Below are 17,720 nucleotides of genomic sequence, written 5' to 3' on the forward strand. Positions count from 1 at the left end.
TGCTGCTGGGTCTGGAATCGGAGAACAATACAACAGGAGTCTCTAGGTTATCGAGGTAGCGAACAGATCTATGGTTGGCTGACCCCACAGGGCCCAAAGTCTGCTGCAAACATTCTTGTGAAGGGTCCACTCTGTGGGGATGACCTGACCCTTCCGGCTGAGGTGATCTGCCATGACATTCATACCGCCCTGAATGAACCTCGTTACCAGCGTGAGCTTTCGATCTTTAGACCAGATGAGGAGGTCCCTTGCGATCTAGAACAACTTCACGAAAGAGTTCCTCCCTGCTTGAAGATGTAAGCCAGGGCTGTGGTGTTGTCAGAGTCCACCTCCACCACTTTGTTAAGCTGGAGGGACTTGAAGTTTATCAAGGCCAGAAGAACTGCCAACAACTCCTTGCAATTGATGTGAAGTGTCCTTTGTTCCTGATTCCATGTTCCCGAGCATTCCTGTCCGTCCAAAGTCGCACCCCAGCCCGTGTCTGATGCGTCCGAGAGGAGAAGGCGGTCGGGTTTCTGAACAGCCAAAGATAGACTTCCTTGAGAAGAAAGCTGTTCTTACACCACGCGAGAGAAGACCTCCTCTCTTCGGAAACAGGAACTGAGACCGTCTCTAGCGTCATGTCCTTTATCCAGTGAGCAGCTAGATGATACTGAAGGGGGGGAGGTGGAGTCTCCCTAACACGATGAACAGGGCCAGCGATGAAAGTGTCCCTGTTAGACTCATCCACTACCTGACTGAGCATCGGTTCCTTCTCAGCATGCTCTGGATGCATTCTAGGGCTTGGAAGATCCTTGGGGCCGACGGAAAAGCCCGAAAAGCTCGACTCTGAAGATCCATACCCAGGGAGACAATGGTCTGGGATGGGACGAGCTGAGACTCCTCAAAATTGACCAGGAGGCCCAGTTCCTTGGTCAGATCCATAGTCCATCTGAGAATCTCCAGACAGCGACAACTTGTGGGAGCTCTTAAAAGCCAGTCGTCTGACGGAGCCGGACACAAGATCATGGTACTGCTGCACAGTCTGTGAACTGTCAACCATGGGGAAGCGAGGAAGTACAGTGACAACCCGAAGCTGTCTAGACTGTCTGGGTCGTACAGACAACTCCTTATCGGGTTGCTGAGGTTGCCGCACTGCGTCACAACAAGTCACTTCTGCTGGTTGTTGAACGTCTTCCCAGTGACACACTGACTCCGTAATCAAAAAAATCATCTAACAAGGACTGCATGTCTTGCAACACAGCTCAAGGTCTATGGGAGCAGGTGTGGTAACAGACGGGGTTAGCGACTGAAGTGGAACCATTACCTTCCCTGGGAGCATGTTATGCTTAAATAAAAGTCCATAGGAGGCTACGCAGCTAAAGGCTCCTCTCCAAATGACAGAGTCCTCAAGGGAATATCAGAAGGAGGGAGAAAAGCACTTTCTCATCTACAGGGACCATATCCGAGAAAAGCTAAGTTCTCTCAGTGAGGGTTTCACTGGTGCAAAAGCAGCAAACTAGAAGGCAACGTTATGAAACTGCTTGACAGTCTAGTGAGTTGGCAACAACCAAAGATGTGTGACTGAGAAGCATGCGGTAAGGTATGCAGAGCATGTTGTATGCAGAGCATGCTGTATGCAGAGCATGCTGTATGTAGAGCATGCTGTAAGGTAAGCAGAGCGTGTTGCATGGCGTGTAACATTTCTCAGAAATTCCATGACCAGTGCTAGAGTGAGTAATATCGCATTACCGTCCATTGAAAGTGCACGTGCCGAGGGAATTGATTTAGACTGTTTTGTTGATGAATTTGATAGCCGGCATGATAATCGTAGAATTAAGCTACACTAAATGTACTATAATCTACTTCACCTCAGGAAAGGGAAACTCGCCCTGATGGCAACACTGCATACTTCATGCATGCTTGCATGGGGTTTAATATCAACATAATATTACCTTACATTCATAACTCATGATTCATTTTTGTTTAGAAGATATTTTTGCCATATTTTGCGATTTGTTAAAAATATATTGCAAGGAATACATATATATTTTTATATAAGTAATACAAATAACCTCCATTATCATAATGTTTGTGTAGGCATACATGTATATGATTACAAATGCAAGTTATGAAAGTAATGAGGTGTTATTATTGTCATTTGTTATTCCCAAGTTGAATGGGAAGAAGCTCAAGTTGAGGAAAAAGTGGCAGATGCATGCGTTGAGGTGGCTGACTCATAGCATGAGGTTGCTGCCTCAAGAGTTGCGGATGCGCAGTAGCAGGTTCCTGAGGAACGAGTTAAGGTTCCTGAGGTGTGAGCTGCGAGAGTTGAGGTAGCGGCTGCGCAGAACGCAGTTCTTGTCTCGCGAGTTGAGGTTCCTGAGGTGTTAGCCTAAGGAGTTGAGACTCTTGCCTTGAGGTCGCTGCAGCGAGTGCTGAGGTGGCTGCCTCATTGATGGAAGAGGTTGTCGTACATCAAGAGATAGTTGCCTCGCTGGTGGAACCGCAAGCGGAAGCGGAGGAAGTAAGGCATAAGACTCCTGCTCCCATTGCTGAGGTTGCCTTAAGGAAGGTTAAGGTTGCTGCACAACGCTGGTAACTGGCAACTCAGAACGCGGTAAGGTAGCCTGAGGAATCTCAACTTCGTACGCCTGGCAGACTGGACTGCGGTGAGGCGGAGCTCTCGCAGGAGGAGGCGGAGGTTGCTGCACACCGCTGGTAACTGGCAACTCAGAACGCGGTAAGGTAGCCTGAGGAACCTCAACTTCGTACGCCTGGCAGACTGGACTGCGGAGAGGCGGAGCGTTCGCAGGAGGAGGTGTAACCTTCTCAGCCTGAAACTCACGCATTAAGACCGCAAGCTGCGACTGCATGGACTGCAGCAAAGTCGTCTTGGGATTAACAGACGATAAAGTCTGTTGAGGCAAAGCCTTAATAGAAGATGAGGTCTGTTGAGGCATTGCCTTACCTCTCTTAGGAGGTGTGCAGTCACCTGATGACTGAGGAGAGTCAGAGCTAACCCAATGACTGTATCCGGGTTGTTGAACTCTAACTTCGTACGTCTGGCATAGGTCTGGACTTTACGTTTAAGAGGTCTTGAGACCTGAGACCAGCGTTTTCTCCCCGAAATTTCTTCTGCAGACGAGCAAAATAAGGGCTCAATCGTCTGCGGGTGGGAGTGATGGTCTCTGTAAGACACGCCCGCAACCACCGAGGATACTTCTGTGCGCCGATCAAGGCCTGCCGAACCCTTTTGCCTTTCGACATTGCTTCTCCCCTGGGCTTGGGAGCTTGCAAGAGGTCCCGGACTGGGAGGACGACTGGCACGCACAGAAGTACCCTCACGCACAACACTGACACACTTTGCGCTAATCACTTATCACTTTTGATTTTCTGTTTGCACTTATTTCACTGAACTCGAAACTTTAAGTGGTTTGTACCTGAAACACGCAATTCTATCCTTTCTCAAAAGTTAGTAATTGCGAAAACAGAATTACAATGTAACAGAAAAATCTAAAGAAAGATAAATAATTCAGTGGCTGGAAAGAGACTAAACACTAGATCAAATAAACTACGTTTAAAATCTCTCACCGCATAAAGCTTGAGAACAAGAAAAAACTCTAGAAACGTTTACCTTCTTCCCCTAAAGAGACTAGGGAGAAGAGCAAAAACGATAACAACGTTACTCGCTTGAACGAAACGTTTATCCTCCTCTTTCTCCCTCCGTCTCTATCTCTCTCTCTCTCTCTCTCTCTCTTGACTTAGAACCTGAGAGAAGAGCCCAATCATATATATCGTTAAAACATATTATTGTTAAAGGAAAAAACTGAAATATTTCCCAAAATGAAAAGTTCCTTTATTAGAATTAAAACCATTAAGTTAAGAAAGAATGAACAAAACGCTAGACACGGTTACTCTTACTGCAACGTGACACCGTGAAAATTCTCTCTCTATTGTAACGATAGAGCGCAAGTTGAACGTTCTGAACGTCAACAACTGCAGAGACAAAACAAAACGTTAGTTCAACTTTGAAAACAGTACGAGACTATCAAAGAAATTCTTTCAAAAACATTAAAATAGCATAATATGTTAACAGGTAAAACCGAAATGACGGGCTCAATGTTAATTAACTTCGGTACCAAGACGCCTACTATTAGGAAAGGTCGAATATAAACAAATATAAAAATTAATTTTAATAAGTTTATAATAAAAGGAAGTTAATCGAAGAGGCCTACAAAAGGCGGAGAGATATAAAATAAATCTATAACTTTTGTTAAGCAAAATTAAGAAAGAGAGTCTATACTCTCTTAGACACCAACACTTCCGTCTAAGGGAAGGGTCGGCCATTAAAAGGTGAAAGAGAGTTCATACTCTCTTCGTCACCATAATTAATCAAATTAATTCCAAAAGTTAGCTAAGCTAATAATAAAACTTCCTGAATAGCGAAAGCTGAAATCTTAGAGCAATACTTCACCAAAAACCGTGAACAAGACTCCAAAATTATAAGCGTATCCATGAACGTCTTGCCGGAAGCACGACAGAGGAAAAATTGAAGTGGTGTCAACAAGAAGTACTGCAGTACCTGGCCACAGGTGGCGCTTGTGAGTACACCCCCCTCTTGTATAGCGATCGCTGGCGTATCCCTTCCGTAGAATTCTGTCGGGCAACGGAGTTGACAGCTACATGATTATCGGGTAAGTTTAATATTGAAAACTTTCTTTTTCCCCATTATGAACATGATTCGCATATTATGACACATTTCATAGTTCTGACCCTACCCTACATATTGGAAATGAAATTTGTACATCTGTATTACTTTGAATGCTAGGCTACACTTTGTATGATGAAGCCTTGAAACTACCTGTGCCATAACGAACAATTATGCTTTACCAATACAACCCAATTACACAATTAACTTTAATCCAGTTAACCACAAAGGAGAGGATAATGAAAACTAACATTATACATGAAGGTCTCACTTAGAGAAGGAATGTCAGGACCCTTGCAGAGGCTGAAAGGAAGTTTCAAAAACCTCCTCTTGGGGGTGGGGTGGGGGGGGGGGGGGGGGGGGGGGCTTAAGTCATACTTTGGGTACACAGTCAGTCAGCCTCCTCAGGGGACGTTTCTATACTGTAATATCAAACTATAGAAAGACATCAGTCTCTGATATAAACAAGGCATGGGCAACAGCAGTGTTGTAACTACAGTCAAATGAACAAAATTCTAACTAGATAAATTTAAGTACAAAGCATTACATACAGGATTACCTATTTGTTAAAATTACAGTTCAACATTCTATTTTTCTCAACATACAGTACAGCTTAAAAGTCATTATATTTTTCTTGCTTTGCAATACAGCTTAAAAGTTATATTTTTCTTGCTCTATCTTTTAAAATTTAAAGCTTCACTAAGATTCCACCTGATCGCAATAACTCTTAATTGTCCATATACTGCATAAACCAATATAAATTTTATTAACAATGGTATATAAAAAAATTAATACTTAGCAATGAAGTACTGTAACATTCAAAGATAAGAAGTTTAAGTGGAAAATACCAAATAAGAAACTAGTCTTACAGCATGGTCCTTCTAGCATCAAATGTAGAAATTAATAACCCCAAAATGAAGAGTGAAACACACAGGCATGCACATATACACATTGATATTTACCTCTTTTCCATATTTGTCATGTACCGGTGACATTAAACCCGCCACGACATTGTAATTTGTAGTTCTGTGAAGAAAGTCTCTGGCAATCTCTGTAAAGATGAGAAAACTGATGTAATGAAGGAACCTCAAGATATTCATTTTATAAAGAAGAGCATTTTTTATGTCCAAAAACACATGGCAAACAAGTACGGTACATTACACTTTTTGTTCTAGGATTAAAAGATGAGAATTACTGGATGTCTAATACATTTCAATGACCACCTGTTCCTTGTGAAATGGAGATCAAGCCATATAATTTTATTAAAGTGAAGTGTTACAACTTAAAATAAAATTACTTTGTACAGTATTGCCCAAGATTTCCAAGAAATATATTCTTAGTGATGTTTTTGGTATACTGTATAGTACTTTATACTTTGGCATAAATGAACCTTACATATTTAACGTCACAGGTCTCTCCCCAGAAATAGATTTTTCCTTCGTCAAAATCCCTTTATACTTTAGCATAAATGAACCTTACATATTTAACATCACAGGTCTCTCCCCAGAAATATATTTTTCCTTCGTCAAAATCCCTTTATACTTTAGCATAAATGAACCTTACATATTTAACATCACAGGTCTCTCCCCAGAAATAGATTTTTCCTTCGTCAAAATCCCTTTATACTTTAGCATAAATGAACCTTACATATTTAATCCATGAAATTAACATGATTGGAAGCTTTACAATGGTTCATTACTTTCCAGTTACAGCACAAGACATGACATTCTGACAGCACTCAATAACCACTATACATATTATTATCAATTGCCAAGCTGCTGTAACTCTAGTTAGAAAATCAGAAGGCTCCCATCAAAAGAACCCTAAAAGGAAAAATACCCGAGTGTGAAAAGGAAATGGAAGTACTGTACAGGATAATAATAAGGATGATTTGAATTACTGTACAGAATTACAAATATTATTGCTAAAGCGTGATGAATCATATTACAAATGAAGCTAAATGATGGCAATGGTTTTGGTGGAAAATGGACCTAAGTGACATCCACGTTGCCCAATAGAGGGTCGTTTAGGTTTAGCTGGGCAAGACGTGTGTCATACGCCACAAAAGATGGACAGAAATTTGGTTATACCCAGAATAAAACTTTTTCAGTATTGTGCAGTACTGAACCTTGTGAAAGAAAGACTACTGTATACAGTTAGAATTAACTTCTATACATTGCACTACAAGATGGATGGTAGTGTTGAAAGATATGCATACAAAGAATTAAGGAATACATAGAGTCCTTTCAATGACGTCACTGGAAATCGCCGGCGGCCATGCTGGAGGACATACAAAGCGAAAACATGGCAGCTGCTACAGCGAATATGGACAATGAGAGCGACTTTGTCAAACAATTGTCGGGTGATGATAAGTGTTTTTACAAGCAGAAACTCGATCTAATTGATGGCCTAGATCCATACCAGATACAGAATTCATTTAGTCAAAATATTGAGGATTTTCCCAGTATTTCATACATTGATATGGTGAACTACTTGGTACTGTCGGCCAACCCAGAACATGAGTGGGCATACATTTCCATTGAATAATCTGCTTCCAGAATTCGTTATTTTTCCATTTAATGGTTTTAGGTCCAAAATTAGATAAACACTGGCCCAATGAAGAGTGTTTATAATAATAAAGCTAATATTGATCATTTAGCCTAACCTTGTGTATTATAATTTTTGATTGTCAAAATGTATGTAAAAGTTTTGCATTATAATGTCAAATCTTTATCAGTTCATGCCTAACCATTGTGTTTGTGTTTGGTTACAAATGTTATAATTTCTTATATATATATATAAACACATGATGGACAAACTATTGTTATGCTCTTGGATGACCGTTTTGCCTCCTTGTAATTAAATGCGCAAGTTTAATTATTTTTTCAACGTTTCATATATATGCTGAAGACCCCTTCGGGTTAAACCAGCTTTCAGATATTATTATTATTTATAATCAATGTTTATTCATCACATAGGCCTGTATGTCTGCACAATTTAATACACAAATTAAAATTAAAATTTGGAAGGGTGTGTGAGAGAAGGAAGTTGAGAGTTAATGTGGGTAAGAGTAAGGTTATGAGATGTACGAGAAGGGAAGGTGGTGCAAGGTTGAATGTCATGTTGAATGGAGAGTTACTTGAGGAGGTGGATCAGTTTAAGTACTTGGGGTCTGTTGTTGCAGCAAATGGTGGAGTGGAAGCAGATGTACGTCAGAGAGTGAATGAAGGTTGCAAAGTGTTGGGGGCAGTTAAGGGAGTAGTAAAAAATAGAGGGTTGGGCATAAATGTAAAGAGAGTTCTATATGAGAAAGTGATTGTACCAACTGTGATGTATGGATCGGAGTTGTGGGGAATGAAAGTGACGGAGAGACAGAAATTGAATGTGTTTGAGATGAAGTGTCTGAGGAGTATGGCTGGTGTATCTCGAGTAGATAGGGTTAGGAACGAAGTGGTGAGGGTGAGAACGGGTGTAAGAAATGAGTTAGCGGCTAGAGTGGATATAAATGTGTTGAGGTGGTTTGGCCATGTTGAGAGAATGGAAAATGGCTGTCTGCTAAAGAAGGTGATGAATGCAAGAGTTGATGGGAGAAGTACAAGAGGAAGGCCAAGGTTTGGGTGGATGGATGGTGTGAAGAAAGCTCTGGGTGATAGGAGGATAGATGTGAGAGAGGCAAGAGAGCGTGCTAGAAATAGGAATGAATGGCGAGAGATTGTGACGCAGTTCCGGTAGGCCCTGCTGCTTCCTCCGGTGCCTTAGATGACCACGGAGGTAGCAGCAGTAGGGGACTCAGCAGTATGAAGCTTCATCTGTGGTGGAAATGTGGGAGGTTGGGCTGTGGCACCCTAGCAGTACCAGCTGAACTCGGCTGAGTTCCTGGTTAGGCTGGAGGAACGTAGAGAGTAGAGGTCCCCTTTTTTGTTTTGTTTCTTGTTGTTGTCGGCTACCCCCCAAAATTGGGGGAAGTGCCTTTGGTATATGTATGTATGTATAAATATACACTTAATTATATATAGGCATGAGCACCTTGACGAAATAGAGACCTAGGTAAGTAGCCTTTGTTAATATAGCCAATATGGGCGCTTTTAATTTTTGTTTTGAAAATCTGAGATGCCCCTTTGATGTTTAAAAATTGAGATGTCCCCTCCCCCACACACACACACACTACACACTGAACTGACGATGATACTTATGAAGTCACCTATGCGATCGGATATAGCATGTTTACACGGGAATAATGATACTTTTAGGGCCTAGCCGAGACTGACCTGACATGAAATGATCAGAACAAATACGTGCGTAGGATAGTGAGGATTCACGTAGATCAACCTGTGATATTCTGGTCAACCACAAGTCACGTCTGCGCTTGGATAATTCCTCTGTATCTTTGTCCTGATTCTGAATAACTGCCGGTATGCGGTAGAAACTCGTCATCTCTTCGTCCTCGATTCCCACAGCCAGCAATAGCGCAAAAACTGGGCATTGTGTGAATGTGAATGTGATGAAATGGCTAAATATTCAACAGTTCAACCATAGCTATTCACTGAACGCGTCTTTGTTTGTCCTCCAAGATGGCGGACCGGAAGTTTGATGACGTGTATTGAAAGGACTCTATTATAAAACATGCATAGAGCTAAAAGAATGGCACTGCAAGAGATTAATATCTACATCAAGGAAAAGGAATTAAATAGACCAAGTTTTTCTCTTACAATTTAAGATGAGTTAACTGCTAAATATCAGACAAGATAACCTCATTCAAAACATGGCAGAATAAAAGAATTAAAACATTTCTGTAGGATAGACAGGTTAAAAAATCATAAAGACTCTCTGAACATGACCATTTGTTCCTATGTGGAAACAAACCCTTATTTATTGGGTTGGCTCTGGCGTAGCTGTGTTACGACCTAATTGAAGAATTCTGGTCGGTCTGGTAGCCTTGTATGGATGCCTCTTGGGCCCACTATGTGCTTCAGTGTATTGATGCCTCATGGGCCCACCATGTGCTTCAGTGTATTGATGCTAGCGGCCGTGTGGCCCTGTAACACTGCTCTTGGTCGTAATGACGTTCAGTTATCAGTTACTGACCTACTCAGTACTTTGTGCAATCCTCTTTTTCTTTTGCTCAGTATTTGTGTTAAACAAATCTTTATGAAAACCTGTTCAGACCTTGAAAGTTGCACTTGTGACACCTTTATTATTATTATTATTATTATTACTATCCAAGCTACAACCCTAATTGGAAAAGCAAGATGCTATAAGCCCAGGGGCTCCAATAGGGAAAAATAGCCCAGTGAGGAAAGGAAATAAGGAAATAAATAACTGAAGAGAACAAATTAACAATAAATCATTCTAAAAAAAGTAATGTCAAAAGAGATATATCATATATAAACTATTAACAACGTCAACAACAAAAATGGCATATATAAACTATAAAAAGACTCATGTCCGTCTGGTCAACAAAAAAGCATTTGCTCCAACTTTGAACTTTTGAAGTTCTACTGATTCAACAACACGATTAGGAAGATCATTCCACAACTTAGTAACAGCTGGAATAAAACTTCTAGAGTACTGTGTAGTATTGAGTCTTATGATGGAGAAGGCCTGGCTATTAGAATTAACTGCCTGCCTAGTATTACGAACAGGATAGAATTGTCCAGGGAGATCTGAATGTAAAGGATGGTCAGAGTTATGAAAAATCTTATGCAACATGCATAATGAACTAATTGATCGACGGTGCCAGAGATTAATATCTAGATCAGGAATAAGAAATTTAATAGACCGCAAGTTTCTGTCCAACAAATTAAGATGAGAATCAGCAGCTGAAGACCAGACAGGAGAACAATACTCAAAACAAGGTAGAATAAAAGAATTAAAACACTTCTTCAGAATAGATTGATCACCAAATATCTTAAAAGACTTTCTCAATAAGCCAATTTTTTGTGCAATTGAAGAAGACACAGACCTTATATGTTTCTCAAAAGTAAATTTGCTGTCAAGAATCACGCCTAAAATTTTGAAAGAGTCATACAAATTTAAAGAAACATTATCAATACTGAGATCCGGATGTTGAGGAGCCACCGTCCTTGACCTACTTACAATCATACTTTGAGTTTTGTTAGGATTCAACTTCATACCCCATAATTTGCACCATGCACTAATTTTAGCTAAATCTCTATTAAGGGATTCACCAACCCCAGATCTACATTCAGGGGATGGAATTGATGCAAAGAGAGTAGCATCATCTGCATATGCAACAAGCTTATTTTCTAGGCCAAACCACATGTCATGTGTATATAGTATGAAAAGTAATGGGCCAAGAACACTACCCTGTGGAGTTGAGTTGACATGGACTCTCCTCCCTTAAGTGCCTCTTACAGGGGATATATGTGTTGTGTATTCACTTTGTGATTAATGCTGGGAGTGGTTGCCCTTTGAATGGGAGAAGTTCAAAAGCCGTAGGAAACAGAAGGCTGAGCGGGATTATTCCCTTCAACTCCTACCTCTGAAGGCAGGAAGCCGAGATCTTTTTCCAGCCCCAAAACTTCCCTTATCCGATACTTTGTTATCAGAGTTCCCAGAAACCCCGACAATGAAGGATGGCGACCCAGTCTTTGTGAATGAATTTATTGATGTAGTGAATCATGTTCCTTTAGCATCTGCCTCTATCCTAATGGAGGGTAATGTATTAGTGAAAGCACCTCTTTTATCACCAGAATTTGATAATCCTGCTCATTCCCCACCTACTCCGAGTCTGCCAAGCTTGTACAAGCAACTTTTTATCGCAGATGCAGGAGACCAAGGGGACTTCTCTTCCCGTGTGCCATTAGTGTCTCCTGTGCGTGTGACGCACTTTTCCCCGTAACATACTCCCCGTCAGCTGTACATTGTGTATCTCCTTGTACACCACCTTTATCCTTGTAGGGAGGTTATCACTCCCCTGCAGTCTAAATTTTTGTCAGCCCTTTCTGTTACCCCACGGGGTCCTACAGGTCCAGCTACCCCGCCCCCAAGTGTGTTATTCTCCTAGAAAATTTCATCATTCTAGAGTTTTTTCTCTACGGGCCAACCAAGGGAAAGGCCCGTGCCAACAACAAGTGTTGGCTTTAATACCCCAACAACAAGAGTTTTTACTAGCCCAACAGTACGTCGGCACTACTACAAACTATCCCCGCGTCCGGTTCCCACAAAGCCTCTGAGATGCATCTACCAGTATACTATATCCACATCATGAATGGGCCATTCGCCCTACCACAAATACACTGTCTGATTCCACAATGTATCATGAAGGTAGTGGGGTCTCATGAAGCCGGAAAGAAGAAAAGTTCTTGGGTATCTTCTTCACCCTTCCAGTTCTGAGGAAGTCTTTGGTGCTCTGGTCTGAAGCTCTGGGTTCTCTTTAGGCTGCACCATAGTGCCCTCAAAGGACTGAGAAGCAAGTCATTCTGATCCCCTCTAGTCACTTTTTGGAAAGAAGAGATGGAGAGGGATCTGAAACTGGAGTCGTAGGTAGCAGGGTTTTGGGTCTTGTCCAAGAACTTCGGAACAAAGGTAAAGATCTTCTTCCATCCTTCAGAATGACTCATGACAAGAAATACCAAGAAGCTATCTTACTTGCTGCACCAAGGCTAAGGCTATCGAGAAGACATCTGGTGTTCCTAGGCCGAAACCCATCCAAGTACGACGAGACCCAACGTTGCTCAACCTCCCTGATAGGACAAGGAGTGTTTTCAACATGCTATGGCTGTTGATTCTTGAAGGGCCCACATGGGACACACATAAAAGACATGAGGACTTGGATGACATCCCAATCCTGGGGCATGAGCTCCTTGGGAGAGAAAGACTGCTTGAAGCAATCAATTGCAGAGAAGATCTGACCTGAGAAATATACCTTTTATGACACCAATTGCAGAAGATCGCACACTTTCCCTGGTAGACAGCTGCAGAGAACATCTTTTGTACACTGCCGAGCAAAAAGCCTTTGGCTCGGAAGAGATGATGGATATAGTCACCGACCGTGAATTGCAAGAGACACCACCGAGGTGTGGTACCTCCGAAGGAGGAGCTGACAAGAGGGAGGTGGGCTATTTGGGTAGTTCTCTCAGAACCTTGATACGAGTATCCACAGATCTGGATATCATGTGCGGTGAAGACCCTTGGGAGACAACGGAACCATCCTGAGAACCGTTGTCACCAACACCCTGTTGACTAAACGGCAAATCAGTCAGAAGGGAGGAAAGGCATACGTATTCAGGTTGTCCCAGTTGGTGTTGGAAAGCGTTTTCAAATGCTGCCTAAGGGTCTGGAACTGGGGAGCAGGACTCCATTAGTCTCTTGTTCAACCATATGGAGAACAGGTCAATTGTTGGTGATCATCAAAGAGCAAGAAGCCTTCCTGCCATACAAGGATGCAATGACCACTCCCAGTCTACAACCTTCTCCTGGCGACTAAGTTTATCTGCTACAAATTTTTACTTGCCCAAAACGGATCTCATCGACAGCTTTACAGTATTGTCCAGTCTACTACCCAGGTGTGCACGTGCAGTGCCAACTTGCAAAAAAGTTCGTAAACAGTGCTCCCTTGCTTGCTGACATATGGCATGACAATAGTGAAGTTGCTCATCAACACTATTGAGTGACCTATCAAACTCTGTTGGTAAGCTTGCAGTGATAGAAATGTTGCTTGCATTTCCAACTACAGTAGTTAATATGCAGGTGCTTTGCTTCTGCACACCACACCCCCTGAGATGGCTTGGATCCTTTGGCAATGTACCCCACCACTCCTTAGATGGATCTGTATAAAAGAATCTATGGAGAAGAGTCAAGGGGATGTCTCCTAGTGAGGTTTTTGTCGTTCTGCCATCACACAAGATCGTTCAGGAAAGTGGAAGAAGGAAAGTGCCCTTCGTCCTGATCGACAGTGCATGTACTTGTTTCTGAACAAGACCAAGGCCAGGTAGCAGGAGCGTTAGCACTACATCATGTGCCGATACTTCCTCTCAGTGTGGTAAGATTTTCAGCTCAGCACTGCCAATAAGAGAGAGAGAGAGATTACCAAGAAAGGAAAATAAGGGCGGTGCTCTTCATCCCGGTAGACAGTATGCATGCTCGGACGAACTGACACACCTCTCTGAGCTTAGTTGATTCTTGGATATGCACAGTCTCTTCCACATGTATATGGGGAGAGACTGGTAGGCGCCGATGCACATGAGCATTCTATTGATCGGGTTTCCAGAAATTCTTTGATGATATATCCTACTAGTTCTTCTAGAAGTTTCTACTGGTAGCGTCTGAAGAATTTAACGAAAATGAGGTATAGGAGCAGGAGGAACTTGAAGTTTGCCTTTCATGGGGTTGTGCAAACCAACAATGATGCTTTTATGGGGGAAGAAGCCAGAGAAGCAGTAGTAGTAAAAACACTACCAGGTGTAACATCCTTTAGTACCTCTTTGGGAATACAGTATTGAAGACACTGCAGGGGGCAGAAGAAGGCATACAGCAGCACCAAAAACGCCTTCACTGACGAAGCACTTGCTTTGTCCAAGCAAGGCCAATTTCCTTATGTCCACACTTCGTCATCATCGTAAGGCCACAATAGCGATGGGTAATGACAACAAGTCATGCCACCTAACAGGAACAAGGATAATAGGCATAATGGCAGGTTTGCACAGAAACCTCTCTTAAGATTGTCCGGAAAACAACTGCATATCCTTATCCTCTAACTTTAATCTATCCCACACTCAAGACAGTCTGTTTGCACACTTATCCATTTCTTCTTAAAGAGAAAGTAAAAATTTAAACCGACCAAAATTAGAGGCAGCATGAGTACATTTGTACTGCTTGTGGCCAAAATCAAGAGAGTGCACAAAGCAGTGTAGGATGGGCTAGGCTTACCCTCTATACACTTGTTATTTCTACTGTACTGTACTACCTCGTTATATATAAGTTTAATGCCAATTCCTGCCAAGTTAAAATCACACTGTACTCCTATTAAAGGATGATGGTTTATATTTATATAGGAATAAATTCCTTTTCCTTTTGGCTACTTTTAATCATCCAAGGAAAAATGTACTGTACATGTACTGTATACTGTACAATAATATATTGTACCTACTCTCCCATACTGTACTATAACCTAGATACAGAATTTGGTGAATCAGGATATGACATTATTACTATACAGATATTACTGAAAAGGACATTTTGAAGCACATCCGTGTGTCAAGTCATGGAATTCTTCGTTAGGTTAGGAAATATTTGTTTCCCCCCACACACACACACACACACACAGGATTCATTAAGATACCCCCAGGTCAGGTTATTGTATCCTAAGTTAGGTCGACTTATCATACATGGGTTCTAGACTATGTTTACAGCAATAATAGAATCTACACGACAATTTTTTTTCTCGGTTATCATCATGAAAAAGAATGAAAAAGTAAGACAACCAAGGTTTGCATACAGACCAGAATGGAATACTTTTATTGCAGCTAAATGTAGGTAAAGGGCTCTCCAACCCATAAGAGGGTGTTACGGTATCTTCCACCCATAAAAGGGGGGGGGGGGGGGTTTGCTACCGGCAGTGCCCGAGCAGCTCAATTGTAAGCAGTATTAGATTTTTGTTTCTATGTTTTTGGCAGCACTGGTTACTGATTTTTTATCTTTAGATTTTTCCTCTAATCTACTAGTGTACCGTATTCAGTTTTCATATGTCTTTAGCTTCACCTTAGTCTATCAAAGCTCTTGCTTTAAACAAATCTGCAAGTCGTACGAATGCCTATCAATATGATAAATGTGTCCTGATACAACTTTAGCACATCATAATAATAGTAATTATAATGGTATTAGTAAACTAGACAAGATTATTTTACATGTATATACCTCAATAAGCATTAAAGAATTCATTTACCAGAATTTGTTTAGTTACAAAGGAGAGTATCCTAAGTTAGTACTTTACTGTACAGAAAACTAAGTCATGCACATTATAAGTCCATTATATTTGCTGTATGAAATGTAAACATTTTTAACTTTAGAAACGAAGTCTCAATTCTTTTTAGAATTTTCCATTACTGTACAGTATTTCATATTTTATTGACACCCTTTTAAGTTAATTCTCTTTATTTCATATATGCCGACGTGTCAGCAGTAATATTAAACAACAATTGTACAGTACAGTATGTGTGCCATGTTTACATATCCTCTTGTCAGCAAATTGTGTTTCAATATCTGAATTCATTTGTTCTCACACGTGTCAACCCTTACATTAAATTACAAATCCACACTTCTAGAAATTACTCTCCATTTTCATCAAGATTCATCATGTGCAAAAACATGTTCCTACCCTCTCATACTGAAAAATACTATGATGACTGCAATTTTTCTGAGATAATTTGTCATTTCGAAAGTAAAATATAGCTTTTCTTGATAATTTTTAAGCTGATAAATTTAAATTAGCTTATCTAATACAAATTTCTAGTTAATGACAATGAGTGAAAACCACAGTTTTTGGGTAAAGTTAGTTTAGGGATTAAGTCTTCCCACATTTCTTCTTGCTTATAAGAAAAAAAGAAAAAAAAAGGAGCAATCTTACTTTGCTACTATAGTCACTTTAAGGTTTATTACTGATGATTATAGTGAATACTTAATGGTTAGATATTAATGTCAAATATGTCATAGTTGAATAACTTGAATGATCCCTGTATCATAGAAAACATTTATACCACAAGTGAGCCTAACCTCACCTGAGTTATTGGAGTGAATAACCATTACTTGAAGGTACAGGTAATTTAATTTAATAGTTTGCTCTTTTTTTTTTCTTTTTTTTTTACAGAATCACTTTCTATGTAACTTTATTACTTTAGTTGCAAATAAAGTTTCACCTTAAAGAAATATTTCTAACTTACCATTTTTTCTTATCAGAACTGAGCATCATTACAATCCTTGCCTAAAAGCTCAATCACTGCTTTATTCATCATCACTGAGTTTTTTTGCCAATCACTTGCAACCACCCTATCTTCTTAATATACTTCAAGTTCTTTTATGTTTTGATAGGATATTTTTGTGCACTGATTGTAAACGTTCCTATTATAGAGTCACCATCATTTATTTTAAACATGAAGTTCAAGGTAAGTTGATGTGTATTGTATTCAATACTTGTGCCGAGAGCACAAACTGCAGTAGTTAAAGTATGTTAGGGGAAAACCATCCTGTTTGGAGGTGCCATTTTGAAGTTTTGTATATCAGAGACCAAGAAATACTGTACCATGGCTGTTCCTACTGTTCCCGACTAAGAGACTTTTTCTTTTGTTTTCAGGAAAGAAAACTTTTCCACCATGGACAACAGTCACTACAGGCCCCTTTCATTAATCACTTCCTAGATGATTGGACTGAAGTGGATAACCTTGGATTCACACCCTATAATAGTAAGGTAAGAACACAGCATCTTAAATTAAATAAGGCGGGGAACCTTAGATTAGGTGCGGAACCTTAGGTTAGGTTGTATTCTTGTTGTTTCCATGGTGAAATCTGGATTTCCAGGCATGAAAATACATCTGGAGATGCAAATGGTTGTCAGATTCTAATACTAAGGTATAAGGGGAAATGAAAGAAATATTTCAAAAGGGGGGGGGGGGGGGGGGATTATTAGTTTATGGGAAAAGTTACATACAAGAAATGAATCAGGCAAGAAAAACATCGAGAGAATCTCACTACATGTATCGTCGTATAAGCGGGCAATGCTAGTGTTAATATTTACCAAACAATATAAAAAGTATGCATAATCATTAAAATAAATAATAATGTTCAACAAAAACAACATATATACTATTAGACAACAGTTATGTTAACCAGCATCTGTACGAACAGACACCTTAACTTCACATTCCTCCTAACCCAACGTAGGATGCCATGTCCTTAATCACCATCCCACATGTGCATCTTACCTAAAATGCTGTGTTCTTAGTCTACATACATAAAAATTGTATTCCTGAACACTGCATGAATAACTTGGATATTTTTCCCTTTCACTCATCAC

General features: G+C 40.5%; 2 protein-coding genes across 4 annotated transcripts in view; one reads left to right on the forward strand and one right to left on the reverse strand.

The window, feature by feature from the left end:
- LOC137657645 (uncharacterized) overlaps window positions 1-17,720 on the forward strand; it is a 444,763-nt gene that overhangs the window by 76,640 nt on the left and 350,403 nt on the right. Inside the window, exon 2 of the mRNA XM_068392046.1 lies at window positions 17,001-17,114. The gene's annotated coding sequence lies outside the window, so the exon portion shown is untranslated. The remainder of the gene's footprint in view (window positions 1-17,000; window positions 17,115-17,720) is intronic.
- Window positions 1-17,720, reverse strand: part of Nmnat (nicotinamide mononucleotide adenylyltransferase) — a 92,118-nt gene that overhangs the window by 73,226 nt on the left and 1,172 nt on the right. For all 3 annotated transcript variants that reach the window (XM_068392039.1, XM_068392040.1, XM_068392041.1), the window contains exon 2: window positions 5,653-5,741. In XM_068392039.1, the coding sequence (XP_068248140.1) occupies window positions 5,653-5,741 (89 nt within the window). The remainder of the gene's footprint in view (window positions 1-5,652; window positions 5,742-17,720) is intronic.

The sequence above is a fragment of the Palaemon carinicauda genome, chromosome 18 (assembly GCF_036898095.1).
Source record: "Palaemon carinicauda isolate YSFRI2023 chromosome 18, ASM3689809v2, whole genome shotgun sequence".
Classification (NCBI taxonomy): Eukaryota; Metazoa; Arthropoda; class Malacostraca; order Decapoda; family Palaemonidae; genus Palaemon; species Palaemon carinicauda.